The sequence below is a fragment of the Anopheles funestus genome, chromosome X (genome assembly GCF_943734845.2).
Source record: "Anopheles funestus chromosome X, idAnoFuneDA-416_04, whole genome shotgun sequence".
Classification (NCBI taxonomy): domain Eukaryota; kingdom Metazoa; phylum Arthropoda; class Insecta; order Diptera; family Culicidae; genus Anopheles; species Anopheles funestus.
This window is the reverse complement of record NC_064597.1, coordinates 11120322-11148054: the sequence shown is the minus strand read 5'-3', so window position 1 is coordinate 11148054 and position 27733 is coordinate 11120322. Positions and strand designations below refer to the sequence as shown.

Genomic DNA, 27733 nt, shown 5'->3' with positions numbered 1-27733 from the left:
CTTCAGTCGTATTGGTAAAATTAATGCTTAACCTAACAACAGTTCAGTTAGACCTGGAAAATTCAACTATTGCCAACACCTTTTGGAATCTGTACACTGTTCATCAGCCTTTTGTGTTTCGCTATAAATCTCTTGTTGGCTTTAACGACTTCTAAGGTCACGCCTGGCCATTTCTGGCTTACTAAGACTTATTTTTTACCGAGTGGCCGGGATAGTCACTCTTTGCTACGAAGAGACGGGTCCGGATGGGATTTGAACCCGGTCCTGCCGTGTGGACCTGCGCCATTTATCACATACACCACCGGGCCGCCCTATCAATAGTGTAACTAAATTGTGAAGTGATTCATTGAATTTATTGCACTCATCCGATATTCTGATAATTAATTCAAGATTTGTCTTCAAAAACATAAATTAGTAAGTTATAGGAATGCGAAGTGATTTAATCTAATTCTGCACTTGGACCAATACACGAGATAGGGGGGAAACGTTTTGTATAAAATAAAAATTCAACACACGGATTGTCGCTGAACGGTTATATAATTATTATGTTGGTTATATATGAATAACTTAAGGTGCAGGTGTGAATATGTTTCAAAAAACTAAACTGGATGAATTGGGATTTTTTAATAGATAAATTTGAAAGGAACTAATAATGAAACGAAATAGTTCTTTATGGGTTAAAACTGTATGCCGCTAAGAAGACTATGTCTTGTTTAAGTATCACGCCAAATACTTTCTCCTATATTGTTGTCTATGTCGCATAATTGAATATACTTAATTTCTGTATAACCTAAAAAACAGTTGCCCTAAAAACCTCAAAACAAAATCTTGAGATAATCCATAATACATGTTAGGAAAAAATATTTGAACACTTTTCAAACAACCCTGTGAAACCGTCTTCGGGATCCTCTGTAAGATTTTTTTTTTCATTAATTCACTAAATATGATCAAACCGCCCGAGTGAAGTGGATCACTCATCGCTCACCAAACCGTTTCTTTACCGAGGCGGCCCATTCCTGCGGATGGCCAGCCTTCTTATGTTTGTACATGTTCGAACCACAGGCAAAGGTACGGGGACACCACGGGCACCGGTACAGTATCGTACCGGTATGTGTGGCTTCATGCTCCCGTAAGCGCAGTGACGTCTTGAAGCTTTTGCTGCAAAACGTACAGGGATATTCCGGCCGTGCTGTGTGGTGCAGATGTATGTGCGACTTTAATGCGCTCGCATTGATTGATTCCTTGCCGCAGAATTTACACAGCACCGGTCCGCCGCTACTGTGACAGCGAATGTGATGCTGCTGGTATGATTTTTTATTGCGCAACCTATAGTTTAGTAAGAAAAATAAATTAATTACACTCTTTCAAATGTGTAGTAATTTAAGCAAAAAAAAAAATCTCCTTCATACCATTTCTTACACAGCTCGCATTGATGCTTCAATTGTGTCTTTCCTTCGATCGAATGTGTTAGCCGATGGTTTTCAAACAGTGTGCGACCATTAAACCCTTTCGCACAAATATCACAGATCCAGTTGAACCCTCCACCGTGAAACGTTTGCTGGTGGGATTTGAGTACCGTCGCCGTCGTAAACGAACGATTACACTCGTTGCAGTAGTTGAGCTTTTTATGCTTCGCCAGATGATGTACGAGATGTTGCTTTAGCAGGTAATCCTTCACGAACGTTTCGCCACACACGTCGCAGCAAAAGGGACGTTCGGTAGCCGGCGTATGTATACGCCATTTGTGGCTCTGTAGACTACGGCTGCTGGAATAACTATTGCCGCACACGTTACAGCGGAAACAGTCGGGATTTTCATGCACTAAGCAGTGGTCATACAGCGATTGACGCTTGTTGTACGTACGATCGCAGCATGCGACATGACAACTTTGCATACCATGCACCTGCATCGCATGTTGCTTGAGCTTTGTGAAGCTTTCCGCAAAGTAATCACAGTTGGTACAATTTAATAAACAGTGGCGCTTGATAAGCTCGTCCTGTTCGCTGATTTTTGCTGCTGAAATGCGAGTACGATACTTAGTAGCAACCAGCCGTTCTTCGGTCGGTTCGGTACTACTGCTATTACCCGAAGCCAGATGTGCCTCATTGCTCTCCGGTGATGGGTGATGCAGTGTACGATGCTTTTTCAGCGACGGTTGACTGGCGAAGCTACGAAAAATGTAAATGTTTTTCAAACTATTCAAAAACAAAATGCAATCTACTTACAATAGGTTACAAATGTTGCAACTTATATTCTTTTTAGCAATAGTTTCATGCCACGTTCCGTGCGATTTCAACAGGTCTTCCGTGGGGAACGATTTATCACACTGACCACACTTGAACTGTTTTTCCTCCTCCGACGTATGAATGAGCAGATTGTGCTCGTCCAAAGATTCCTGTCGGCGAAACTTTATCCCGCACGGAATGCAGCAGTATGCGACCTTCCTGCCGTGCGACAGTAGATGCATCTTTATCGACGTTCTACGCGTATACTTTCGATTGCAGCAAACAGCATAACCGGTCTTGTTGTGCTCTTTCCGATAGTGTTTCAGCAACGCGGCGAAGGAAAAGCGTGCTTGCGTCACTTTTTCCGATGCTTGCGTATGACTGGCTTGACGGAAACAATCGTGACAGATATTCTCAAGCGTACGGCCGTTAATACGGGATAACGACAGTCCTACACCGGGGAATGGTGAAGGCCTTTCAACGGTGTTGTTTTGGCAGGCGATGCGGGTTGATATGATTTCTTGCTTGAGCGATGATAAAGGAACATTCGAATCATTCTCCGACACATCGTCCCGATCAGTACCATCAATGCCCTCGATGGCAATGGATTCCGCATCACTGTCCGTGTAGTTTTCCTTTACATATACTTCATTTGCAATTGTTAGCAATGTGTTTTCATCGTCCAACCAGTCCGGCTGCTTGGTTGGGCATAATTCCTTATGTTCTGTGATGTTTGGCTCTTGCTTAATTGTTGCTGTAGATTGTACAGAGTGAACCCGCTCTATTTCGATGTAGAATTGATGAAAGGAAAATGTTAAGTCCCAGCATGTAGTGCAGATGTATCGCCCTTTGCAAGAGGATGCCTGAAGCAGGGTAGCAAAAGAAGGTGTTAATCTTAAAGAATAGTGTAACGTACAAAGCAACATACTTACCGACAACCAGAAATGCTTGCAAATAACGTCTGTTATCGAACCATTGCTGGTTTGTATCCGCTCAGTTAAGCAATGACGATCGGTGCTGTTTAACTGACACAGTACACAAAGCTCATAACAAACCGGCTGATCTGATTTTACCTCCATCGTAGCTTTTTAGGTGCTTAAGAATGCTTAATAAACGAAATACACCGCAACAGCCTACTGAAAGCTTAGTTGCAACATGTGAATCTCGTTTTTAGGTATTTTTTTAGAGCACGTTTCAAATTTTAAGGATTATCAAAACAAGCCAATACATTTTACTTTCATTGATGTTATTTGATTTTTGCGCAGGTTGCTACGGTTACCTTCCACACTGTGGATCCTTTAAATGAAAAGACCAATCCAGACACATTGCGGCCATTTTAAACAGAGGATTTTGACAGAACAGAACGAATCAAGAAGATTTTTTAATTATGCGGAACCTAATTTATTCAGGATGCATTGCTTTCTAAAAAATGATTAACATTTTGATGGAAAGTTTTTTTTTACACGAGAATAGCCTGATCGTAAATTTTGCTCACAAGATTTTGGTCCTAATCTGTCAAAATGGAAGCACAAATCTTTTGACATATTTCTTGTGTTTTCAACGTAACTCGATGGAAATTTGTATTGTTTGCTAACAATGTTTTATAAAAATAACCTATCAAATTATCTCATAAAAACAGCCAATGATAATTTAAAATTAAAATGTTTATGACTATTGGATCAACGAATGAAATATTCACTCTCAATTGCTTTTGGAAGTAAAACAACATTTTTCTATGTTTCTGACAAATTTGATACACGTATTAATAGTTTAAATGATAAGATAAACAATCATTTTAAACAATATAATTTATGGTACGAAAACAAAACAAAAAAATAATGAAATATAGCTCTTTTCACTGAGTCATACGTCTGCACCTGTGCCTTGTTAAAAGGCGTTGACGGCTGTCGTTTAGCATCACAACTACACGCACAGACTCAATGTCTCTACAGATCAATGCACAACCGCACAACTACAGGCGCAAAGCCAGCGATAGCGTAAAACGCTGGCGTTGGTGTAGACGGCAATCCCAAAGAGAAGTTAAAAAAATAGATTTGTGTACAGAAGTACGTGCATGGAAGGAGTGATTAATTATATTAAATGAAGTGAAGAATTTCTACATTCTTTACCAAGTGTATCGTGTATAGCGTAATGTTAGCATAAGTGGAAAAAGTGTTTCGTGTTGTATGAAGCTCAACCATCAACATCAATCAATATTAATCATCTTTATTGGCAATATTAGTCATCTCTGCTTTTGACGGTAAGTATATTATATGAAGTTGGAGGCGACAACAGGTGCAGGTGCATAGTTATTTGCATTCAAAATGCATAAACTTATTGACTGCAGTCAGTACGGGAACACGTTCCACCAGGGGAACGATTAGAAGACCCACGGTTCACAGAGGGGTGTATCGCACCCCAACCATTCTATGCTTAAATGATAACATACAATTGAAACAAAAAGTGTATTAACTTTAATGAATGTTTCCGTTGTACGGTTAGCAGCATCACTACCAACGCCATGGCTCAGGAAAAGATAACGCTAGCGGATGCACTGTCCAACGTCGAGGTGCTGGATGAGCTTCCCCTGCCCGACGAGCAGCCATGCATCGAAGCGCAGCCCTGCTCGGTGGTGTATCAAGCCAACTTCGATACAAACTTCGAAGATCGGAACGGTTTTGTGACGGGAATCGCTAAATACATCGAGGAAGCGACCACTCATGCAAATCTGGTTGGTATCGGGGTGGCGCACACGCACGCCTGTGCCTGCCCTAGATAGCATCGGAGGATGGATGTGCTGTGAAGCATGAAACAGCAATGTGGCATGCCACGCAGCATCCACTTTTTCCGGCGTTGTGCGGGAAAGTTATGTTATGCTTACATTTTTCTTAAACTTTGCCACTAGAATCAACTGCTCGACGAGGGCCAGAAGCATGCGGTGATGCTTTACACCTGGCGTTGCTGTTCGCGAGCCATACCGCAACCGAAATCGAACGAACAGCCAAACCGGGTGGAAATCTACGAGAAAACAGTGGAAGTGCTCAGCCCGGAAGTGAACAAACTGCTAAACTTCATGTACTTTCAAGTAAGCATTCGTTCCTGCACAAATACTACAATCAAAGCAACGCTCAAACAGAAATAGCAAACAATCAATTTACGATACGAGCGGGTTACCACAGTTACCGCAAGAAGTTGTTCGGCACAGTGTTGCGGCACTGCGTACAAAAGCAAATTAAAACAATTCCGTTTTTGGAATGTTCAATGTTTTCTTTCTTTGGTGTTTTTTTTAGCGCAAAGCGATAGAAGCATTTTCCGGCGAGGTGAAACGATTATGCCATGCGGAAAAGCGTAAAGATTTCGTATCGGAAGCGTATCTGCTGACGCTCGGGAAGTTTATCAACATGTTTGCCGTGCTGGACGAGTTGAAGAATATGAAGTCGAGCGTGAAGAACGATTACAGTACGTACCGTCGGGCGGCCCAGTTTCTGAAGGTCATGACGGACTCGCACAGTTTGCAGGAGTCACAAAATTTGTCCATGTTTCTTGCGACGCAGAATAAAATACGCGACACGGTAAAGGATACGCTCGAGAAGATACCGGGCTATGAGGATTTACTGTCGGAGGTGGTAAATATCTGCGTCCATATGTACGACTCGAAGATGTACATGACGCCGGAAGAGAAGCACATGCTGGTGAAGGTGATGGGTTTTGGGTTGTTTTTGATGGATTCGGAAATTTGCAACATTAACAAGCTGGACCAGAAGAAGAAGCTGCGGCTGGATCGGATTGATCGTATATTTAAAAATTTGGAGGTGGTACCGTTGTTTGGCGATATGCAGATTGCACCGTTTAACTATATTAAGCGTAGCAAACACTTTGATCCAAGCAAATGGCCGCTGTCGAGCTCGACCGCTATTAGCCCGCAGGCCGATTTGATGGTGCATCTGCCAACGATCCGGGAAGACCATGTGAAGTACATTTCGGAGCTGTCCCGGTACAGCAACGAGGTAACGACCACGTACAAGGACAATGCGACGGATGCGGAAAATAAATCTACCGCCGATTTGGCGTTGCGCGGTTTGCAGCTACTGTCCGAATGGACGTCCGTTGTGACGGAGCTGTACTCGTGGAAGTTGCTGCACCCGACCGACCACCACCAGAACAAGGAATGTCCGGCCGAGGCGGAAGAGTACGAACGGGCGACACGTTACAACTATTCCGAGGATGAAAAGTTTGCCCTGATTGAGGTGATTGCAATGATCAAGGGACTACAGGTGCTCATGGCACGCATTGAAACGGTCCTGTGCGAAGCGATACGGCGCAGCATCTATGCCGAGCTGCAGGACTTTGTGCAGCTGGTGTTGCGCGAACCGCTCCGGAAGGCGGTGAAGAACAAGAAAGATTTGATACGATCGATCGTAATGTCCGTGCGGGAAACGTGTGCCGACTGGCAGAAGGGAACAGAACCGTCCCAGGATCCCGCCCTAAAGGGCAAAAAGGATCCGGACAGTGGTTTCCCGATCAATGTGCCCCGGCTGAATGTGGGCCCATCCTCCACCCAGCTGTACATGGTACGCACGATGCTGGAATCGTTAATAGCGGACAAGTCCGGTGGTAAGCGTACGCTCCGGAAGGACATTGACGGGTCCTGTCTGTCCCAGATCGATGCATTCCACAAGGCATCGTTTTACTGGACGTATTTGCTTAGCTTCAGTGAAACGCTGCAGAAGTGTTGCGATCTGTCGCAGCTGTGGTATCGGGAGTTTTATCTCGAAATGACGATGGGCAGAAAAGTGAATGTAAGTAACGCTAGTATTATCAACTAAGGCATATTTCGTACAGGGTGATTAAGATTAATTTAATTGAATATTTAATGCTAACTTGCATGAGATCGCTTTGAAAAAATGAATAATTGACTATCCGGCTATGTGGTAAAACAAGTCTAGTATGCCAGAAATGATCGGCGTCACCTTAGAGGTCATTAAGCCAAGAAAGAAGAAGAAGTTTTAAAACCATTTTAAATATTTTTTTTTCATTCTATGAATTTTAAATTTTATGCAATATTCTGATTTCTGATGGGCAGTAACTTCATTATTACTCGGAAAATTATATTGCAATTATTAGCATTCTAAATCATATTACGGTCAGGCTGTTTTTAACACTAGAAATACCAAGCGTTTTAAGCGTTTTTCGTTCGTGGTTAATTTTTAAACAATTTCGAATAGTTGGAGTATATTTTATTGTTTATTGGAGATCTTACTTAATAATATACAGTAAAACGTCGATTATCCGGGGGCGGATTAACCGTGCGCCGAAAATTTACACCGTTGAACCGTGGTGAACATTTGTAATGATGTCAGTTTGGTTAAAATTATTAAATTCGTCACCAAACGATATATTTGAATTGATTTTATTTTACGTTCTAAATTTTAATTGTTATTTGATGATCATTTGCTTGATCCAGAATCATTTTTAGCATCAAAAGGATCACCATAGTATAGTATATGGATACTATATACGCTTTATCTAGATATATAAATGGTCTTGACATTTGAGGAATTATCCGTGGAAATCGATTAACCGGCATCAGTCCGATCCCGAGCACCCCGGATAATCCACGTTCTACTGTATATGTAAAAATCATGTTTCAAGTACCATAGGATTTTTTAACCCCAAAAAATAAAGTGATGAAAATAAAGCGTTTCAGTCAAAATGACTGGTCCGGAAGTTCTAGTGTTAACGAAGCAAAAAAAACAAAATCATTAGCATTCTAAAAATTAAATCCTGTCGCGATAAATAGAAACAGTTAGGTGGTAGACACAAAACGCGAACTGTAAAATATTGCAAAAATATATATGAACCGTTTCTCTTTTCTCGCTGTTAAAGAAATGCACGGTTCGCCATCAGCACAACGAAGAGTGTAGCGATCTGATTACGATGGAAAAGCGCATCCAGTTTCCGATCGAGATGTCAATGCCGTGGATACTGACGGATCATATACTGCGCACCAAGGAACCGTCGATGATGGAGTACGTGCTGTATCCGCTCGATCTGTACAACGATTCGGCGCTGTACGCGCTCACCATCTTCCGGAAGCAGTTCCTGTACGACGAGGTAGAGGCGGAGGTGAACCTGTGCTTCGACCAGTTCGTGTACAAGCTCAGCGAGCAGGTGTTTGCCCATTATAAGCAGTTGGCGGGTAGTATCTATCTCGACAAGCGTTTCCGCGTCGAGTGTGAAGTGCTCGGGTTTAACTTTCAATCGTACCCGCGCAACAATCGGTACGAAACGTTGCTGAAGCAGCGGCACGTTCAGCTGCTCGGTCGTTCGATCGATCTGAACAAGTTGATTACGCAGCGCATCAATGCCGATATGCAGAAGAGCCTGGAGCTGGCAATCTGTCGGTTTGAGGCAAGCGATATAACCGGTGTGGTTGAGCTGGAAGCATTACTGTCGGTGAACAAACTTTGTCACAAGCTGCTGTCGAAATGGTTAGCACTGGATGATTTCGATGCGATGCTGAAGGAAGCGAATCATAACGTGCTTGCACCGTACGGGCGTATTACGCTGCATGTGTTCGTCGAGCTGAACTACGATTTTCTCGCCAACTATTGCTACAATGCGGCAACGAACCGGTTCGTACGGAACAAGCTGCAGATTGCCTTTTCCGGACCGATCACGCGCGATAAGGCACCGGTCATGTCGCACTATTATCTGTGGGGCTCGAAACCATTGAATGCGGCCTACTCGACGCAGTACAGCCAGTACGGTGGGTTTGTCGGTGCGCCCCATTTCCATGCGATTTGTCGCCTGCTCGGGTACCAGGGCATAGCGGTCGTGATGGAGATCATACTGAAGGATATTGTGAAACCGCTCGTACAGGGCAATCTACTACAGTTCACCAAAACGCTCATGTCGGCAATGCCGAAATGCTGCAAGCTGCCGCTGTGCGATTACGGTTCGCCCGGTGTGCTAAGCTACTATCAGGCACATCTGGTCGATATCGTGCAGTACCCGGATGCGAAAACGGAACTGTTCCAATCGTTCCGCGAGATGGGCAATTCGTTGCTGTTCTGTTTGCTGATCGAGCAGGCACTGTCGCAGGAGGAGGTGTGTGATCTGCTGCATGCCGCACCGTTCCAGAATATACTGCCGAGACCGTTCTGCAAGGATGGTGAGAAGCCGGAAAGCAAACAGAAGCGACTCGAGGCGAAGTATGCCTCGCTGCAGATCGTGCCGAATGTGGAAAAGTTGGGCACGGCCAAGGTAAACACTGACAGGTGTCCAATATATAAAAAAAAGGTTTAACCTTTTACTTCGTATTTACTTTACAGCAAGCCATGATTGCACGCGAAGGTGATTTGCTGACGCGCGAACGTTTATGCTGCGGGTTAAGCATTTTCGAGGTAATCCTCGGCCGCGTTAAATCATTTCTGGACGATCCGATCTGGATGGGTCCGCCACCAATAAACGGTGTGATGAACATTGACGAATGTTCGGAATTTCATCGGCTCTGGTCAGCTTTACAGTTTGTCTACTGCATACCGGTCGCAGGCACGGAATATATGGTCGAGTATGTGTTTGACGTGACGAGGTTTTATCTGGTAACGAACAGTTTTGCTAATGAAGTGTGTTTTGTAACCTATTTCTCCAGAGAATTATTTGGCGAAGGTCTTCACTGGGCCGGTTGCACTATTATCGTGCTGCTGAACCAGCAGCGCAAGTTTGAAGCACTGGACTTTTGCTATCACATTCTACGCGTGCAACGCGTCGACGGCAAGGATGACACGGTGAAGGGTATTGTATGTATCTCATGCTTATAGCTACTTTAGTTTCTTTATCTAAATCTTTTTTTCTTTATGTTTCCCCCATAGAATCTAAAGCGCATGGTCGATCGCATCCGTCGCTTCCAAGTGCTGAACTCGCAGATCTTTGCCGTGCTGAACAAATATTTGAAAAGCAACGATATCGAAGGATCGAACGTCGAGCACGTTAGATGTTTTCCGCCACCGCCACACCCGAGCGTGGCACCATCACACTATCACGATCCGAACAAACTTCGAACGCAGTAAAACTAGTGCGCTTCTTACCTCACCCGGAAGCTTAGATGTGGAAAAGTTTTTTTTAACAAAAAAAAAACACACATACACACACACACACATTATTTAGGCAAAATTATTGTGTTTTGCTGTTTCGGGTTGTGTTAAGCATTTCATAAAGGATTTTGCTACACGCAATCCTTTATGGGTTTTTTTTGTGGTGGACTTTTCGTCAACTGAGCTTGCATGTTATTTTTTTTCTGTGCTAATTTAATATTTCATTCTTGCTCTGTGTTCCGATACAGCAAGGCCTAGGCTAATGCGATTGTTTATATGTGTTTGTAGCGATTGTGGCGCGCAAAGGTTTATATTTATATACATCTCTACACTTTTACGTATAATTATACACACACACACAAATTTTACATTTATATATACACCCTTTACAATCGTGCGTGTATGCTTTTTTTTTTTGCTGTCCGGTTTCGTTTGTGTACCGATTGTGCAGATTTGGTTTACACATTACACCGTGGACGCATCGTACCGATTGTGAATCACAACAGCTGAACAGTACGCTAAATAATCGATTTTGTTTTCGTTAAAGTAAGGCTATCAACTATTAGGTAATCGTATCAATCATGCTTATCAAACCGTGTAATGAAACGATACAACTTTCGTCCGTTTCAATATGGTTTACAAATACCAGGCAATACTATGGGAATTAAAAAAAATATAGACGATATAGGCAAAAACGGGGGGCACTATTATCGTTTATTAGCCTAGCGGTGTCAAGGCGCTTCCATTCAGCGAAAATAGGCAAATTTTCATTCTTACTGGATTTATAATGATTCACCTTTATTGGCCTACTATCAAGTGCGAGCAGAAAGTAATGATGAATGTACCCAGGTATCAAACGACGTAAATACAAATTATTAATATTCATTAGAAGAAAAGATTTGTCTTCAATTTTTTTCCATGATTATTTCGATTATTTCCTTTAGCTTTTACAATCTGTTCTAACTAAACAATAGGAATATTAACCAGTAATTAGTTATAAACCAGTTTTCATAAAATTTACAATTTACCCATGACTAGTCGGACTCGATCGGACTCATCTCGACCCATCCGGACTCACCTGGACCCATTCGGATACATCTGGACCCATTCGGATACATCTGGACCCATTCGGACTCTACCGGAATGAATCGGACCCATTCGGACTCAACCGGACTCGATCGGACTCGACTGGACTCAACCGGACTCGACCGGACTCGACCGGACTCGACCGGACTCGACCGGACTCGACCGGACTCGACCGGACTCGACCGGACTCGACCGGACTCGACCGGACTCGACCGGACTCGACCGGACTCGACCGGACTCGACCGGACTCGACCGGACTCGACCGGACTCGACCGGACTCGACCGGACTCGACCGGACTCGACCGGACTCGATCGGACTCGACCGGACTTGACCGGACTCGACCGGACTTGACCGGACTCGACCGGACTCGACCGGACTCGATCGGACTCGACCGGACTCGACCGGACACGACCGGACTCGACCGGACTCGACCGGACTCGACCGGATTCGACCGGACTCGACCGGATTCGACCGGACTCGACCGGATTCGACCGGACTCGACCGGACTCGACCGGACTTGACCGGACTCGACCGGACTTGATCGGACTCGACCGGACTCGACCGGACTCGACCGGACTCGACCGGACTCGACCGGACTCGACCGGACTCGACCGGACTTGACCGGACTCGACCGGACTCGACCAGATTCGACCGGACTCGACCGGAATCAATCGGACCCATTCGGACTCGACCGGAATCGACCGGACTCGACCGGACTCGACCGGACTTGACCGGACTCGACCGGAATCAATCGGACTCGACCGGACTCGACCGGAATCAATCGGATTCATTCGGACTCGACCGGACTCGACCGGACTCGACCGGAATCGACCGGACTCGACCGGAATCGACCGGACTCGACCGGACTCGACCGGACTCGACCGGATTCGACCGGACTCGACCGGACTCGACCGGACTCGACCGGACTTGACCGGACTCGACCGGACTCGACTGGACTCGACCGGACTTGATCGGACTCGACCGGACTCGACCGGACTCGACCGGACTCGACCGGACTCGACCGGACTCGACCGGACTTGACCGGACTCGACCAGATTCGACCGGACTCGACCGGAATCAATCGGACTCGACCGGAATCGACCGGACTCGACCGGACTCGACCGGACTTGACCGGACTCGACCGGAATCAATCGGACTCGACCGGACTCGACCGGAATCAATCGGATTCATTCGGACTCGACCGGACTCGACCGGACTCGACCGGAATCGACCGGACTCGACCGGACTCGACCGGACTCGACCGGACTCGACCGGACTCGACCGGATTCGACCGGACTCGACCGGATTCGACAGGATTCGACAGGATTCGACCGGACTCGACCGGACTCGACCGGACTCGACCGGATTCGACCGGACTCGACCGGATTCGACAGGATTCGACAGGATTCGACCGGACTCGACCGGACTCGACCGGACTCGACTGGACTCGACCGGAATCAATCGAACCCATTCGGACTCGAAAGGACTCGACCAGACTCGACCGGACTCGACCGGACTCGATCGGACTCGCCGGAATCAATTTTTCATACTCGGAGTCGGTGTGGATCCACGATTCCACTCCGGATTATTCATCACTAATTCGGCATCAATCGGAACCATTCGGACTGGATCGAACTCGGAGTCGGACTAGACCGGACTCGCCGGAGTCATTTTTAGTTTTTTAGTCGGTGTCGGATTCAATTTTTCATATGCGGAGTCCGAGTGGATTCTCGATTCTACTCCTCAATCCTTGAAGATGACATTCACATACTACTGATGATAATATTATTTTATGATTATCATTACATTCCATTATAACTTGTTTATCCTTGGGTTTCTACAACTAACACTTTTGGTATCGCATGAAAAAGGAGAGAAATTTAAGCGAAGTAGTAGATTTTTGGATAATTGGGAAAAAATAGAATTCCGGTGGCGAGACCTAAATGAGGGAAGAATGTAGAAGCTTTCACGACATCAGGAGTTGACACCTTACTCCGTAGACTTAATTTTGATGTCTGTATTTTTCGGACAAATTTGCGAAACGAAAACAATTGTAGAAAATGTTACAAGATTACGGATAAACGTCTAATTACTTTATTACCCTAGTTGTTATCTTGTATAAATCACTCCCACGCGTTGGTAAAAGTACGTAGCTTCCCAATTTTGCTGCTGGTATATAAGAAATGCTTTGGCTCTTGAATTTCATTTTGTCGTCAGGAACCGTTTGTAAATTAAATGTTTGCTCAAGACTGTGTTTGCATTATAGTCTAGGTGCTAGTGAGAGTTGTCGGTACGCCTGCATGTACGCAATTGTTGACGATTGTTGACAGCTTATATTACTATGTATATATATGCAAAAAACCGATATATACATACGTTTGTTATGTGTGTGTTTGTAAGATACACACTATATAGATAAAAAAGGAATACGAAATTATTCACACACTACACCAAAATCCCATCCAATATCGATTTCGAAGAAAAAAGCAACAGAAAGCAGTACATTTTGCAGATCGTTCAAATTATGAATAAACGCGTTTATTTATTCATAATTGAGCATCTTGTACCTTTCTGTTTATCTTTTACATAGCTATTACATAATTGTCATAATGCTCCAAAACGCTAAATGTTAGGCTAATTGTTAGCGATCTAATATTTGTTAGCTCTTTATACACGGTACCATTTCACCGTTAGCACTAGTTGCGTCGTGCAATGCGTATGCGCAAACCATTCTTCGGGCGTAAAATCAACTCTCCGAGCAGTGTGAGATTTTCCCTTCGATCGATCGCCTCCACCCGGTACTTGCGCAACACAGCCGAAATGATGGACTTCTCCTCCAGCACGGCAAACTTCTGGCCGATACAATTTCTCGGCCCAGCACTGAACGGTATGTACGCGTACGGATGCCGACCGCGACAGTTTTCCGGCAGAAAGTGGTCCGGATTAAACTTGTCCGGGTTCGGGAACACCTCCGGATTGCGGTGCAGCTGATACACGACAATCATGGCGGTCGTACCGGCCGGCAGTACATAACCATCGATGTCCACGTCTTCGGTCAGCCGGCGTGCAATAAGCGGCACACTCGGGTAGAGTCGCAAACCCTCCTTAATGCATGCCTCCAGATACTTCATCTCGTTCAGCTCCTGCATCGTCGGGAAGCGTTCCCGATCACCGCCCATGATCTGGTCGATTTCTTCCACGATCCGATCCTGGATGGTAGGCTCCGTACCGAGTAGCAGCAAAATCCACGAAATGGCCGCCGACGTTGTATCGTGACCCTCGAACATAAACGTATCCACCTCCTCGCGGATATCCTCATGTGACAGTACGGTACCATCCTGCGATGCCTCGATTAGCAGATCGAGAAAGGCGAGTCGCTTCTTGCGTCCGAACTCTTCGTGCGACAGATAGTCATCCTTGTTGTTATTACCGTCCTGGTTCGCGTCGATACTGCGGTTCGCATTGTTGTTGTTCTTGTCATCGACCAACTTTTGCTGCCGGATCTCCTCCTTCCGTTCGTGGATGACGCGGTTGGAAAACTCGTGCAGTATGCCGAGACACTTCTGGTGGTTCTTGTAGTCCTGCGTTAGCTTGAAGATGAAATCTGGTTGTAGCCAAATCTTTTGCTGCCGATTTTGCACGATACTTCCAATTCTGTGGAGACACAACGGTATGTTATTATTAGCCAACAACAACCTTCTGGCGCAGTTTGCCCAACTTACTGGTACACAGCTTTCACGTAATCGGAATCAGAATTGCACTGTGCATTCACCTGTCTTCCCATGGCCGTTTCTGTGGAGCAACAAACAAAAAAAATAAAACCCCCGTAAATAACTCGAAATAACGGAATGCATGTGAATCGTGCATCAGCTCAACTTACCGCACACCACATCAAGTGCACACAGTGTTACGTACGGGAAACAGTTAAATCCGTTCTCGTTGCCCACCTCCGCTTCCAGGCGCTTCACCAGCACCGCACTCTGCTCCTGAAAGATGTCCACAAAGTCGTCCAATATTTTAAAATGGAAGGCCGGTGTCAGGATCTTGCGGCGCGGATGCCACTTCTTGCCCGAGCTGGTAAGCAAACCCGTACCCAACCATGGTTTCAGGAACTCATAATCGTGACTCTTTTCGATATGCTTCTGGCTACCGAGAATGCGCTGCGGGGAAGTAAACAGATAACGCATAAATTAAACTGGTGAATCGCTTTCGTTTTCTAGGAGGATTCAAAAATTTAACATCAGATTTCTTTTTTATTAATACGGCCAGGCCGTCCTACCTGAATACAAGAAAAAAATCAGATATCTTTTTTTTGTTGTCTATGTCGCTGTTGTATGTTTGTTTCACCTTTCCATCGAGGAAAAGGATCAGATATTCAAATATTCAAGGTTAAGTTCGGATGCTCATTATACATTTGCATGATGCTCCTATTGGGCACGCATTAGAGAAGACTTATTCTTCTTTTTTGTCACTGCAACTTCAAGAGATCTTTCCTGGACATTATGTCCACTTAGAGAATATTCTAAGATAGTCATTCCTGCATACTGCGAGTTCGGTCCGGATGGGATTTTATATCTTTCTACCGAGATATCATGTCTAACACCAGATCTCCCCTATTAGAAGACTAGATTTTCAAAAATATTGGATACATATACTATAATCAGTATTTGTACTATTTTTTTCAAAGTATAGTCAAATCAATCTTTGAGTGTCGAAACGAGAACGAATGATTCTCCAATAAAAACCTCACAGCCATTATTGACAATGTTTCTTATTTGCCGTTCTTGTTGGCAAGTACTCCCAGATTTGTTAGACTTGATAGGTTCTTCTTGACAGTTACTTCTAAGACTTTGGAACTAGGTATCTCTGCGAGCTCCGGCTAGGAGAACAGAATGCTTCTAATAGCTTCGATAAATTTATTTTGCTATACACAAAATTAACACCATTCTGTGGAGCCGTATCAACAATGCGATATTATTTCTAAGAATACGAAGATAAAAAAGGCATGCACTTCTGCAGTAGAGCTGAGTGTCTGTTTGGAAAGATTTGAGATACCTTGAGAGTATTCTCTTCTCACGAAATATTTGCCCAGACAGTCTACGGTGGTAATAACTGCAGTGTAAACTTGTGATGTGGCTTAAGTTCTTCTGCTTTTTCATTACCAAGGAGAGGATAGTGCATTGGTCGATCTTGAAACTTGGAGTAGATAAGAAATCAAACGGTCAAAGAAGACGTTAGCTCCTGATTTTAATTAATATGAATACTTCCTGAATACTAAATTAATCTCCAGCTGTTTAAATTAAACAAATCAGACATCATCTGCATGTGCTCTATCACAAAACGTTAGCTCACCCAATATGTCCGGTGACGATCGCGTGTCTACAAGCGCATGAGAACCTTCCAAATAAAAGCTTGTGTTGTGCTGTTTGAAATGTATCCACAACGCCTGCGTCGATTGGCAATAAAAAGAGACGGGCAATTCGGTGCTATTTCGGACGCGGTCCAGATTCGAGGACATGCTTTTCTTTTCGGGGGGTTTTTTTTTTGGTTTTTTGCTTCTGGCACCCCAAAAAATTGAAAGGCGACACGTGGTTTGATTTTTCCTTGTTTTGTTACCCGCACGATATTGGTTGTATTCGAGCACTTTTGAAGGTTGTTGCGTTTTGCTGTGCAAAAGCGTTTTAAGCTCGCACACATAGTAGCAGTCACTAGCTGTAGTTTGAATTTCAGTGTACTTTCCCTTGTGTGCTTCACCGATTGCAAAGTTTAATCTTTTTGTTTTTTTTTCTTCGATAAAATATTCTGTTTGTGATTTTTTTGAATTTATTTTTTAAGAAAAGTAAAAAATTTGACAATACGGCTAAATGTCGTAATAATAAATATAAATGAAAAAAAATAATAAAATAAAATAAAAAAACGAAAAAAATATCGTAAATGCGTAATCGAAAAAGATAATTTTAATCGCCCACTATTGGTACAGATTACCTGCAACAAAATGAAGCAGGAAAAAAAAAAGATAGCATAGTGTGAACTGGGCATAGCTTCAAAAACCTCTGTCAAAGAGATAAATAAATGTATAATGAAGTCAGTCCAACGATGCCTAACGAAAAACCCCACCAACTCAACATCGTGGCAAGCTTTGTTGCGTAGTTATAGTACAATCGTTAACATGGCTGTTTGATTTCTTCTTTTGTTTTTTGTTTTTCTTTTTAATTGATTGAAATTTAGCCGTGTTTGTAGCGCTTCATAATGGAGTGTGATTAAAAATGATTTGTTTTATCTAATCGACCTCTGTTTTTCTGGTGGCTGTAAATGGTGGCTAGTTGCAGTTGCGAAAACTTTCACTAGATGAATCCAGAATAGAGTTCTTTTTTTTGGCTTCGTTTTTAATAGTTCTTTGTCAAAAATTTGCAAATCGAAACCGAATACGACGCTAAAGTCTAGACGATTTTACGTCCACGAAACACGCACACTCACACAAAGACACACTCTTAATCGTAGCATGCGTATTAGAAGCATACCGTCACACATGACGATAGTCATCGGAATAGATGGAAAGAGCAGGACGGAAACATATCTTAACCGGTTTAAACGCTTCCGAAAGCAGAATTGCAAATGATGCGGAATTTTTTAAATTTTCTACATTCATGTTGTGACGTGAGTTCTTCTACACAGATACACAGCAGTAGCAAAACAAATAACAAAAATATGTACAATGCTGAATAATGTATTAGTAAACTGCTTTGCATTTTAATATTAACTGGTGTGCATTCTATTAATGATGCTTATGCTTATTTGTTTCGGGAATGTTAAACATGAAGTTTGTCTAGGAAGCAAACGTTATTTAACATATTTTTGTACACAAATTTTATTTGTGCTACTAAATATTCGATCACTCGTATCTGGTAATGGGGTAACTAGTTATTTTGTGATAGCGTTAGCTGCAGCAGCGTTCCACGTCAAACGCGTTATTCTTGGTTTCTTTTTTTTCTTCCACTTCCACGCTGTGTGCTACTTTGTCTGGTGTTTTTTTTGGAAGAGATCCAGAAGGTTCGAGATGCGTTTGTGTTTTGTGGTTTGATTCTGTATCCTAATCCGGTGCCACGAATTTGTGACCTGGGACTTGCAGGCCCAGTTGGCAAAAACTTGTTTACGTTCACTTTTGTTGTGAGTTTTGTGATAAGACACACACCAGCCAAACAACCTGCCCACAGACACAACATATGGTAATGTATTCCTTTTTCCGCGTTTTTTTTTGGTAAGAATGTTAAAGGCTTAGGTTAAAGGCACAAAAATCTCACCGACAAAAGAAGTTTGATCTTCGGCTTGGTGACCTTTAAAAAAAAATCGAAACGAAACAAAACGTCTCAAATGAAGACTAACTTAAACACACATTTTAATCTATCGAACACAGGGCCAAACACACACACACACACACAAATGCGTCGAAAGGGAGTTTTCTCAATTTTTAAAGATCGTCCACTGTTTGCTGTACACATCTACAGGGCCACTTGGACACTCTATACGACTGCTATACAAGCGGAAAACGCTTATGAAGGTTGTTAAAGTCGAATATAAATATAAACGTTAGTGGTTTGAAATATAACCATGATAGTACAAAATTTACGATACGTTTATTGCACGGATCGGCCATTTTCCAGCAGTTTTAACGTTGGATTTGAGTGGCAAACCGTGTTTCGTTTCTTCCTTCACTGCTAACCCAATTCTTTTTTTTGCTTTTTGCTCTTTCTTCCTCTGCTTAGGTGGGTTTGGCCGGCGGGTGAGGTGACCTCTGCCGCTTTATTGACGCGGCATGTTCGGAAGTAACGCGTTGTTTAGCGCCATCGTGTCTATTTAATCAACAAAAGTCATAGGAGACAATGCCGAGGTCATGAACGAATTCGATTGCTTGAAGGTTTTTGTTACACTTCCTCTTGTTGCATCGCTAGATGGTCGAACAAAAATGGCGACTAAAATAATAACGCCAACCACCCCTTTTGATGTGTTTGTTTCTTTGTAGAAACTTTTTTGGTAAGGATAAACATTTTTTATTTTAAAATATGAAAAAAAAAGTTTTTATTAATTTATTTTCCAACTACTACTTACCTCGACAGCACTCGCTTTGGAGATCATCACATACGGCAGTGGGCCGTTCCAGGCTCTGCTGAACCCTTGAATTCTTCCGTACAGCTTCCGAATAGCGATGATGCGGTTGAAAATTTCTAAAAGACGAGAAAAATCATACCAAGTAAGTGTTATTTCGGTTTTGGTAAAAGAAGAAAAAAAACCATCGCAAAACATTAATCTGCCAACTCATTTCAGATTGACGCAAGTGGATTTTCCAAAAAAAAAAAAACAAGCTAACCGTGGAGAGAAAATACGACCCAACAAAAGGAAACCTATTCGATGCAGTCAATACGATTAAACGGTTGCTGATGAATTGATTTGTTCTTTTTTTTGCTTTTTTTCGCCCGATTTCCGGAATTTGTTAAGGTAACTTTATTCTTTTTGAAATTTTTGAATTTTTCGTCTTTATTTTACTCTTTTTGCTTGAAGTTTCTATTGAAGTTGGAAGGTTCTATTTTCTTCTTCTTCTTTTTTTTCTTTTCCTTTTTCTTCTTTTTTTCTTCTTCTTTTTCTTTTTCTTCTTTTTTCTTCTTTTTTCTTCTTCTTCTTTTTCTTCGTTTACCACCATCTTAATCGGTCGCGTTTGGAACGTTTGTGTTCCTGGTTGATGTTGTTTTATTTTTAAATCAGAAAATAACATTTTTTCCGTTGCCCTTTTTTCTGGTAAACAATGTGTCGCTCCATCTTGGACGCTTCACGTCAAGGTTAGGTTGCGGACGAGACGTACCATACCGGTTTTGGTTTTTTTTTTGCTCTCTTAACCACGTCTAGCCGTGCATCCTTTTGCATCACTGCGCCCGAAACTGTGCCTTTTGTTTTCTCCTTCGTTTTGGGTGAAAGACCTTAGCATTGTGCATTGTGCAACAGCTGACCAGCGCAACGACATCTGTGTTGCGCGGTGTGTAAAGAAAATGCTGGGAAAATGCGTGTTTTGCGCCATTGCTCACACACACCCAAAAAAAAACACAATAGACTTTTGGTTAGCGTGAACTAACCGTTTCTATCAAATGACCAACCACCATCGTTCCCATTCGTCATATGGCATTTTGAAAAAGATTTGCTCCCAAAACGCATGCGAATGCCACCAGCGTGGCAGCGTGATTCGGAACAATCGGTTTTTTAAAAAATACAGCCCACGGAGTCGACATTTGTGAAATGATGTCGCACGACACTTAAAATTGTGTGTGTTTTTTTAAATATAAAATATTTTTGCTTTATTGTGTATTTATAATTTAAAAAAGATTTTTTTTGTTTAATTTCGTAAAGGAATTTTCAATGAGTGGATGAACGTGCGGGTTCGTCGCTTGTTTTTATTGAAGTCTTTCGTTTCGTACCAATTATTTTTACCATTTTATCAATTAAATCCTTTTTTTATCGGTATGAAAATGATGTTGTACATTGATTTGTTGGTTATAAAAAACATTTTTTTAACCTTGCGAAAGATGTGCAAAAATACAGCAAAGATAAATCATCACGTTTGAATAATGTGTACGTCAATAAGCCATATTTATCATTTTTCAAAACACACAACTTTGCAAGAGACGTTTTATCCGGATTTGATCGTACCCCGACAACAACAACAAAAATGTACAAAAAAACAACCTTCATCGTTTTAGTATTATGGTGACATAATGCTGCATATTCCTAAGGTCTAAGACCTCCTCTCTCCCCCCTCCCCTCTTCCCCTTTCCTCCACAAAACCAAGAAAAATAAAAGGTTTACGATTAGGAGAAGGTTGTACAACGTATGCCAGAATGCAATACGGGAAGGGTGGGAAGAAAAGGGAGGAAGGGAGTGGGGGGGTGGGGAGAGGAGGTAAAAGAGCAGGGCCAAAACATTCGCTCCCCTCCTTGAAAGCGGGTTTCATTTCGACAAGTGATTGATCAAAAGCAAAGCAAAGAAGAAGAGCGAAGAAAACTTACCCCTTCACCGAAATCTCCCTATTTTTCGTACAAAAAGCACAAGAGGAAAGGGAGAATAACTAAAAAAAAAAAAACAATGTATTGTAAACTTGTGTCTGGCGTGGTTTGGTATCGATTTTTTTTCTTTTCCTTTTTTTTAAACGGCTAGTTTCATTTGTTCGAACTATCCACCACAACAACATCGCCGAAATGTTTTGGGTTGCGTATTGGTTCGCTTACCACCGGGTCGGGGAGATTGGTAAGATCTTACGAAAGCACTAACAAAAAAAAAGCTGTACGAACGCATTTGAATGAATCGGCACCGGGTGACCGGGTATCCGTAGCGTTTGAGTATGGTTAAAAGTAGGAAAAGTGATTAGGTTTTTTTTTATTTTTCTTTTACTACTACTGGCCCGCCTTATGCAACCATGATCAGACGGCTCGCTTACTTTTGGGCCGGTTTGAAGGTGATGCACACGAGGGCGGATATATGTTATGCGGCGACAACCCGTAACCACCCGATACGAAGCGTTTTGGGGCATTTCGCAATGCACACGGGGCCCTTCTATTTTATGCGCAAGTGAAGCAGTAATGGTCCCGTTTTGTTGCTGCACAGTACCGAGAAGCCAATACCGCCAATGGATGCCAACTTACCCCTGACAGTGAAAATTCGAATTCATTCAACTTGAAAGTGCTCGTGCACACGTGCAGGTGGAGTGCAGGTTTCAAGTACACTTGTGCAGACAGTAATTGCGTTCACCTTGACCACCATCACACACACACTGGGCGTTTACTCTTCCCAGTAGCAGCGCGAACGCGCGTACGATACGAAAAGATTATGAACGTGCGGGTTCGTCGCTTGTTTTTATTGCAAGTCTTTCGTTTTGTACCAATTATTTTGACCATTTTATCAATTAAATCCTTTTTTTATCGGTATGAAAATGATGTTGTACATTGATTTGTTGGTTATAAAAAAAAAAGTTTTATTACTGTTGTTTTTTTTTATTTGTTAAAAACAATTCTATTGGCCCACAAATAGAAAAAAGTTGATATTATGTCACGTATCCAAACAACCTGCAAACACGTGAAAGAGTGAAAGAACATATGGGCGTTTCAAAACCGATAAGCACAATTTGAAATGCAAATCGTATGCTTGGAAGCTCGTTTGTATGCGTCACCAGCAAAGGGGGAGAAAAAAACCCCCAGCTAGACACGCATAGATAAAACATCAACATGCTGCTAAGAGGAACAAAATATCGTCTCGTTCGTTTGTTGTGGAGGATGCTTGCCGCATTGATGGTTAACCCATATCCAGTGGGGTGTGATGATCCAGAGGTGGTGAATGACTTGGAAGACCCTTTCCGACCCTCTATGTGTGTGCGTGTGTGTGAATGCTTCAATTGAAACGCTGCTGGTTCGGTTTAGTATACGTCGCCAAAAAATTCACAGCCTCCATGGATTTTGTTTGTGCTGCTGATTAGAGTTTTGACGACTCGTAAAGCAGGAAGTGAACCGCAGCAGGTTGTTAACAAGGAAGCGGTTCGAAGGTTTTTTTTTATCGCTGCGACTAAATGTGTTTGGAAGCTGAGTATCTTTAGGTTGCTGCTTAGAAACGAACCCACGTCCCCAAGGTCGGGGTGTGGGGTATGGGAGATTTTTTCAACCAAATTTTCTACCCGCGTAGTGTGTGGTCACCGTAATGCATCATCTACTCACCATCGTGATCTACGTTGATATGCAGCGTGTTGCCGATGATCGGTAGCCCAGCGGGGCCGGGAATTTTTTCAATGTTCCGCACAATATGGGCCCGCCGTCGGTTGTACACGTAAATGGCGCAGGATACGGTCGTCAGCAGCAGCAACGTGACGGGCGAGAACAGTGTGAACACTTTGGACAGCTTGCTCAACAGCAGGCTACCACCGAGTAGGCCCTCCATGCTTGCCGACTGTTCAAATGTGGTTTGAATATTTGCAAGCACGAATCGATCCGGTCTGGGTTACGCTTGCTTTAAAGGTGCGCCGCACGTACTTGTGTGCTTTTTTTTGATAGATGTTAGAATTTTTGGTTGGTGCTGGATTTTTTGTTGTGTCGCTGGACTCCCGGTAGCGCGCAGTTAAGTGAAAGCACTTAAACTTTAGTGTTCTTTGTCTTTACCACGCCACGCACTTGCTCGCTCACTACTAGCAGTCTCACTGCTTTACTGCACATTTAATGCTTCTGTGCATACAAATAAAGGAGAAACTAAAAAAAACACAATCAACATCAAACACTCGCACAAACGTCACGGGAAACGTGCTTCGACGGATATCGCCTCACCCGCAAAAAAAGCCGCGCAAAAATCTGTGTCAGCTGTCGAGCAGTAGTCACCGCACACTGACTTAGCCCATTTCCGATAGTCCAATATTTATAAGCTAGCCCGTCTGCAGAGCGTGTGCCGCAATTCGGTGAACCGGGGAGAGAGATCGCCCCGAAAAGGCAGAGATGACGAATGCTGTGCGTACGCACGAACGCAAGCACGAGCGCGAACGAGCGAGACGGATTAGACTCGGTTCGTGTGCGAGAGTAACGCTCGGGAATGATCGGGTCGTAGAACGGTCCCGGTGGCACAGGTGAAACGGTGCCGATCAACGTGCGGTTGCGTTGAACCGCTCTAGGATGTTTCGTTTTGTTTATTTCTGTCATTTCACTACGACTAACTGTCAGGGCTAAGGATGCTTAAAGACAATGTTAAGGTAAGACCTTGCATGCTCGACTGCGTCTAACTAGATTGGGTTTGGTGCATTTGCTCGGTATTTTTATTGATAGGTACTTGATTCATTTATAGTTAGCGATATGGTACTATTTCGCTGCTAGTACTACGCTACATTGAATGTCACGACCGCACGGGGTTTTCCTTTGTTTGTTTATGGTTACACTGCAAAAAGGACGTGAGAGGTCGACTGTCACTACAACTGTTCTAGTCGATGCTTTAATTTATTTTCTCTTGTGCAATGTAGTGGCGGTAAATAGTTGTCTCATTAAATTTAACGTCCTTTATAGCTGTCAGATACTGACAGAAGGTGATATGGTTGGAGATATTACTACCATCGATGATGTCCTTTTCTAGGGAACAGGAAGTGTCGGGCCTTTTGAAATACCGCCCCAATCAATGGGCCATTCGAAGAGTAATGTAAAAGTAGTGCAAAAAAGTTTTCACTCCTTAATGAGTAGGGTTTACCCATACTTGAGCTAAATTGTCATAAAAAAACACGTAAAATGCAAAGTGTAAAAAAGTAGTACTTACCAAAGAGCACTGTAAAAGTCTTTGTCCAATACGTTGCATTCGATGGATTCTTTTAACCTAACAAAAACCTCAAGAACCGATATTATATTAGCGAGTTGTTGATAGTCTGGATATGATATTTTTAAGTCTCATCTAGCTTTATCTCAAGGTAATATTGTGTGACGTTCAACAAGATAAACACCACCAGATGGATAGAATACTCTTAAGGCGCTGTGAGATCATCAAGCTGCTATTGTGCCAGGGATAAGGGCATTCTTGTTCAAAAATTGACAACGAAAACTTAAGCTAAGCCTTCTTCTTTCTTGTATTGCTCGTGGACGAGCACGTCGCGAAGATATGACCTGGTTGCCAATCCGTTTCCAGGAAACTAGATCCACTAGGAACTGCATCCGATCTCCGATAGGTTGAACTCTACTTGATGCAGCCAACGAGTTCGTTGTGCTCCTCCACGACTCTCTCCTCCTCCTACGAGCACCTTCGTGGTAGGGCATGAATCCGGCATCCTCATCACGTGCCCTAGCTTTGACAACCGTGAGGATATCTGCACCGCCAAACGGCTCAGCTAGCTCGTGGTTCATTCTCCTTCTCCACATGCCCTGCTCGCACACACCGCCAAAGATAATCCTTAAATCCTTTGAGTCCTCCATTAGCATAGTCCAGGACCCGTACCCGTAGAGGACTACCGGACCTATCAGTGTGCGCTATATCGTGCATTTCAATCGTGTTGCTGGAGTTTTCTGGATCGCAGGAGTTTGTGAAGCCCTTAGTAGGCACGATTTCCCTGAACAATGCGCCTTAGGATTTCGCTGCTCATGCTGTTGTCCGAAGTTACGATCGTACCAAGGTAGCAATACTCCTCTACCACCTTGAGATTGTCACCGTCAACTGATACTCTGCTTCCGAGTCGGACTCTATCATGGTCAGAGCCAAAGCCTTAACTATAGCAATCAGAGACTAGTATTCTTGTTTACAAATTCTGACTTCTGAATTCTGAAACGTAAGTCATTAAGAGAGTAAAACCTTTATAAATCCAGTATTCAAAGAAGTATCGAAGAAGAAATACTGTGGATGCCATGGATTCCATATCCACGATCCAGAAGACTCCATAAAAGTAAAAGATGCAGCAAAGAATGTGCTTTATATACATTAATGCATCCGATAGTTTTCCATGGGCACTTATGTTGCTTTCATTTTCTAGTGGGTGATGGTACAGGCTACTTTAGTAGAAGAAATATTCTGTTTAGCGAATATCCTAGGAAGATTACATGTCCTCTCAAGAAGGCACTCGTTTCTGACTCGTTCATCTCTAACAGTAGAAAAACACATCGACCTAGATCAGGCTGAGTCAATTCGATTTTAACCTCCACACGACAACGACCGCGTATCAAATCCCATCCGGATCGTTCTCCAGTAGCAAGGACTGACTATAAAACATATCTAGTAAGCCAGAAATGGACGTTGTGGCCTTAGAAGTTGTTAAGCCAAGAAGAGAGACAGAGACAGAGACAATCAGGAATATAGGAGTGCGTACCACAAGCTCTAATCGTGAGAGAACCAAGGAAGAAGATTAGAGAAGACTCTCTTGAGTTAGTCTAACTCTTTCACGCTCTTGGCAAGAACTTTGAAGAAGACTCGCTCGACAAGAACTTTGATCAAAACTTCTCCCTTCGCTACTACGGATTTCCGGTGTGTTGATCATGTCATAAGAATAACACCAGACAACATAAAAGAAGCATACCATTAGCCCAAGTCAAGATGAATAGATTAAACGCTTTGGTTCAAATATTTACTTTAACTTCGGATAAAGCTTGACTAGTGTACTGTTCCATTTAAAAAAACGATCGTCTTGTTTACATTCTTTATTAAGTTAAAACTCGAAGCTAATTAAGGAAAAAGATCTGTATGCTTTCCACCCGGTGGGGTAAAATTGAAACTAAAGAGCCAATTAAGGAGCCGTCCTGCACGTCACTTTAATGTCAACAATCATTCCACAATGCCTAGGCAATGAGGAAGCTATTATTAGTGTTATCATTATTATCAATGTATTTATTATTAAAGCTAATTGCATAAATCGATTACTCCCCATAATATGCATGGAATTAAGACCTCATTCATAACAGGGCGCGGCGCTGCTTGAACCACAAGAAAATTGCTTGCGTTACCCTTTTGACCGGTCGGGTTTTTTTTTGCATTTTTGCAACGGCCACCGTATGAAACGATCCATCGGTTGCAGTGGTTTATTTCTTCATTGCGTGCTCCTGGTTCTGTCCTCGATAACAAACAGCTATAAGGGGGTATCGAAGACGAAGACAAACTTGCGCTTGGGGTTTTTGTTTCTGTTTTCTTTTTTTCATAGATGTGATGGGAAAGAAAATCAAAAATTAATGAGTGTGGCGTGCTCTTGATGAGATACAGAGACGAGTACCTTCAGGGCGGAAGTTCGTCAGTGCGAAGGTGTTGTGATCAAGTACGAAGCTGCAGGTCACGCAGGTTTTGAAAATAGGAAATGGTTTATGATTTCGATTGTCAATTGTTGGTGAACATTTTTTTGTGTTCCTCGCAAAGCTCACGATCACGATGAGTCCCCTTCCCTCCCTCTTCAGGGTGTACATCAATTAGCGCCCCACTCCGTAGAAGTTTGAGAGTGAGAAATGCTGATGAAGAATAATACGGTGCAAGGGTAAAATTTTTCTTCAACAAGCTTTTAAAAGATTATTACATCTGTCATCGCGCACCGTATCGTACCGGTACGGGCGTGCTAATACGATCATTAATAATGAGTGTACTTCGCACCTCCGAGGCCACCAACAGTAATACACCATCACCTTCTGCTGTAGGTTGATTTGTTTCAACCTTTTAGGCACGGTTATGGTCCGTGTTCGACAGCCGGACTACACTCATCCGTCTCGATCGGTTGACTTAATTTTGTGCGATTTAATGTTTTTGTTTTCGTGTATGTATAGAGAGTTGCGTACGTTTTCATTCCCGGAATGGTAGGAACTCTGGTTATTGTC

The 27733-nt window shown here is 43.1% G+C and overlaps 3 protein-coding genes across 5 annotated transcripts; 1 reads left to right on the top strand and 2 right to left on the bottom strand.

The window, feature by feature from the left end:
* Positions 1-959: 959 nt before the first annotated feature.
* LOC125767229 (oocyte zinc finger protein XlCOF6-like) lies at positions 960-4041 on the bottom strand. Its single transcript, XM_049433590.1, has 4 exons — positions 3158-4041; positions 2226-3088; positions 1410-2168; positions 960-1326 (listed from the first exon to the last, which is right to left on the bottom strand). The coding sequence occupies exons 1-4, from the start codon at positions 3302-3304 to the stop codon at positions 975-977; spliced, it is 2121 nt and encodes a 706-aa protein (XP_049289547.1). The 5' UTR covers positions 3305-4041; the 3' UTR covers positions 960-974.
* A 126-nt stretch (positions 4042-4167) lies between these two features.
* Positions 4168-11217, top strand: LOC125767198 (cytoplasmic FMR1-interacting protein). 2 transcript variants are annotated; one of them, XM_049433542.1, is made up of 8 exons: positions 4168-4485; positions 4728-4956; positions 5131-5310; positions 5516-7024; positions 8112-9491; positions 9560-9798; positions 9880-10027; positions 10100-11217. In XM_049433542.1, exons 2-8 carry the CDS (start codon positions 4747-4749, stop codon positions 10295-10297), a joined length of 3864 nt encoding a protein of 1287 aa, XP_049289499.1. In that variant the 5' UTR covers positions 4168-4485; positions 4728-4746; the 3' UTR covers positions 10298-11217. The 2 variants fall into 2 exon arrangements, with proteins under 2 accessions (XP_049289499.1, XP_049289497.1); XM_049433540.1 differs by having other exon boundaries at positions 4169-4485; positions 4731-4956.
* Positions 11218-13912: 2695 nt separating this feature from the next.
* LOC125767241 (cytochrome P450 4c3) lies at positions 13913-24682 on the bottom strand. 2 transcript variants are annotated; one of them, XM_049433622.1, is made up of 6 exons: positions 23753-24682; positions 23153-23677; positions 19515-19630; positions 15289-15568; positions 15131-15200; positions 13913-15062 (listed from the first exon to the last, which is right to left on the bottom strand). In XM_049433622.1, the coding sequence occupies exons 2-6, from the start codon at positions 23370-23372 to the stop codon at positions 14105-14107; spliced, it is 1644 nt and encodes a 547-aa protein (XP_049289579.1). In that variant the 5' UTR covers positions 23373-23677; positions 23753-24682; the 3' UTR covers positions 13913-14104. The 2 variants fall into 2 exon arrangements, with proteins under 2 accessions (XP_049289579.1, XP_049289570.1); XM_049433613.1 differs by having other exon boundaries at positions 23153-24682.
* Positions 24683-27733: the final 3051 nt, after the last annotated feature.